The sequence below is a fragment of the Penaeus chinensis genome, chromosome 38, assembly GCF_019202785.1.
Source record: "Penaeus chinensis breed Huanghai No. 1 chromosome 38, ASM1920278v2, whole genome shotgun sequence".
NCBI classification, from domain to species: domain Eukaryota; kingdom Metazoa; phylum Arthropoda; class Malacostraca; order Decapoda; family Penaeidae; genus Penaeus; species Penaeus chinensis.
Window position 1 is genome coordinate 22409539 of NC_061856.1, and position 2500 is coordinate 22412038.

Consider the following 2500-nt stretch of genomic DNA (forward strand, 5'->3'; position numbering starts at 1 on the left):
CTGTTGAAACAATGGGGTCTCCCGCTCCCAGATTGCGTGCTTCTTCCCATGCTAAATGCTGAAGCTGCAATATTCTCATTCTATTGGCTGCTTAAGTCGAGGTCGTCTTCCTGTAGAGGCGTTACCTATCCATCCTGCTGTCACTGGTATCCGTTAGTTCTGGGAAGAGGGAGTTCTCAGAACCTTCTAAATCATTGATCTGGTCTGCCTCCAGTTAACGAAGATAGCTATTGATGTGGGACTCAACTGCATACATATATTCATTTATGGATATATATGTATATATATACATATATGTTTGTATATATATCCATAAATGAATATATATATATATGTGTGTGTGTGTGTGTGTGTGTGTGTGTTAGTGTGTGTGTGTGTGTGTGTGTGTGTGTGTGTGTGTGTGTGATATATATATATATATATATATATATATACATACATATATATGTATGTTTGTGTGTATAAGTATATATATATTTATCTATATATATACATATTTATATATATACATATATATGTATATATACACATACGTCTGTGTGTATGTGTGTGTACATTTAAGTATGCATGTGTATGTTTATATACATATATGTACATCTATACATATCTATCTATCTATCTATATATGTGTGTGTGTGTGTGTGTGTGTGTGTATGTGTTTGTGTTTGGGTATGTGTGTGTGTGTGTGTGTGTGTGTATGTGTGTGTATGTGTGTGTGTGTGTGCACATGTGTGTGTGCATGCACATGTGTGTGTGTGTGTATGCATGTTTATATATGTATATGTATATACAGATATATATGTATACATATGTGTGTTTGTGTGTGTATGTGTGTATGTATATATATATATATGTATATTGTGTATGTATGTGTATATATATATTATGTACCTATATATATATATATATATATATATATATGTGTGTGTGTGTGTATGGTGTGTGTGTGTGTATTTTTCCATTTATGTATGTGTGTGTGATTACTGAAATCTAGTTAGATCTACAGACAAGTGTGTCTGCCCGAGTAAAATCAGGCGAGTCGTCCGGGGAGGGAGGCAATGAGGAGGATGCGAAGATTCGGGCGGAGGGGGCGTGGGCGCTTGATGGGCGGGGCCGTTACGTAACGGTGGAGCTGCCGTGAAACACCGCTACTGTCGTCCACCGTCCGCTGGAGCTGACACCGCCCTCCTCGCCGCCAAGAGTTAACCTAAAACAAATCATCATTCTCCAGAGCTGAGAGTTTAGCGTCAATCGGGCTAACGAAGGAATGTGACAGAAACCTGAGAAGGCTGAGAACGTTATTACGAGAAATCCAACGGTGCTTGTTGCAGTGGGACGCGAGTGACTGATGTTACGGCATCTGTGTTTTTACTGTGCATGTTGTTTTAAAGCGGCGCTAGCAAGATGGTTCGGTTCACGCCGTGGGGAGGCTTAATGATAGCTGTCATGTTTATTCACGAAGCCTTCGCTCGAGATATCATGGAATCCATGAATTTTTCAGTTGATCCAGATACTAGTGATACACGTGAGAAAAAAGAAGCAACGCATCGGTACGTTAACAATAGATATTTATATACTGATTATGAGAAGCTGAAGGAAAATGGCGCAAGACTTCGAAATGATCACCAAACCCTAAACTCTACCTTCGCTACACTTAAAGAATATCTAGAAATAGTGAGAAATACGAGGTAAGAAAACGAATCTTCTAGTTCTCATATTGTTGCATTGCCGTGTCCATCATTAATCTTGTCGAGGTGTGCTTAAAATGTGTTTGTTTGTATTGTAATGCAGATCTCTTCCAGAAAAGGAATAAGCGTCAACGGAACCGATCACAGCGATTTAAGGAAACTCTCTGAGCTGATGTCCGAGGCCAACCTTCATCTGTTTGGCAAGGTGAGTGAAAATGAGAGAGAGAGAGAGAGAGAGAGAGAGAGAGAGAGAGAGAGAGAGAGAGAGAGAGAGAGAGAGAGGAGAGAGAGAGAGAGAGAGAGAGAGAGAGAGAGAGAGAGAGAGAGAGAGAGAGAGAGAGAGAGAGAGAGAGAATGTATGTAGCGGAGACAGAGAAAGTGGGATAAAAGAGGGAGAGGGAAAAGTAGAGAAAAATAGAAAGTGAGAAGAGGTAATGATAAAAGTATTGCAAACGTTGATTAATCTCAAGGAATTTCTTGTTGGTCATGCTTAGATCTTTCTCTATTACAGAACTGGGCTAAAGAACAGGACATTGGCGGCCGCACGCTTGACCAGTGTGGAGGTAAGTGAGGCAGATATCTGAGGTCTGTCATTTTTATGTATATAGTTAATGAAACACTTAGATACTGGTGAGGATTCAGTGTTTAGTCCATTTAACTTCAGTCATAAGACGGCTATATGGTTACTTAAAAAAGTCTATAACTTCTACCTTATCTTTAATGTTATCAAGTGAGAGAGAGAGAAAGAGAGAGACAGAGACAGAGACGTCTTTTGGTACTATATCCCCTATTCCTTTCCCCAAAAGGCAGCT

The 2500-nt window shown here is 39.7% G+C and overlaps 1 protein-coding gene across 1 annotated transcript in view; it reads left to right on the forward strand.

Annotated features, from left to right (window-relative positions):
• Positions 1-1062: 1062 nt before the first annotated feature.
• Positions 1063-2500, forward strand: part of LOC125045974 — a 1812-nt gene continuing 374 nt past the window's right edge. The window contains exons 1-4 of the mRNA XM_047643565.1: positions 1063-1688; positions 1803-1893; positions 2200-2251; positions 2495-2500. The exon at positions 2495-2500 is cut by the window's right edge and continues 374 nt beyond it. Of these exons, the coding sequence (XP_047499521.1) occupies positions 1405-1688; positions 1803-1893; positions 2200-2251; positions 2495-2500 (433 nt within the window). The 5' untranslated portion in view covers positions 1063-1404. The remainder of the gene's footprint in view (positions 1689-1802; positions 1894-2199; positions 2252-2494) is intronic.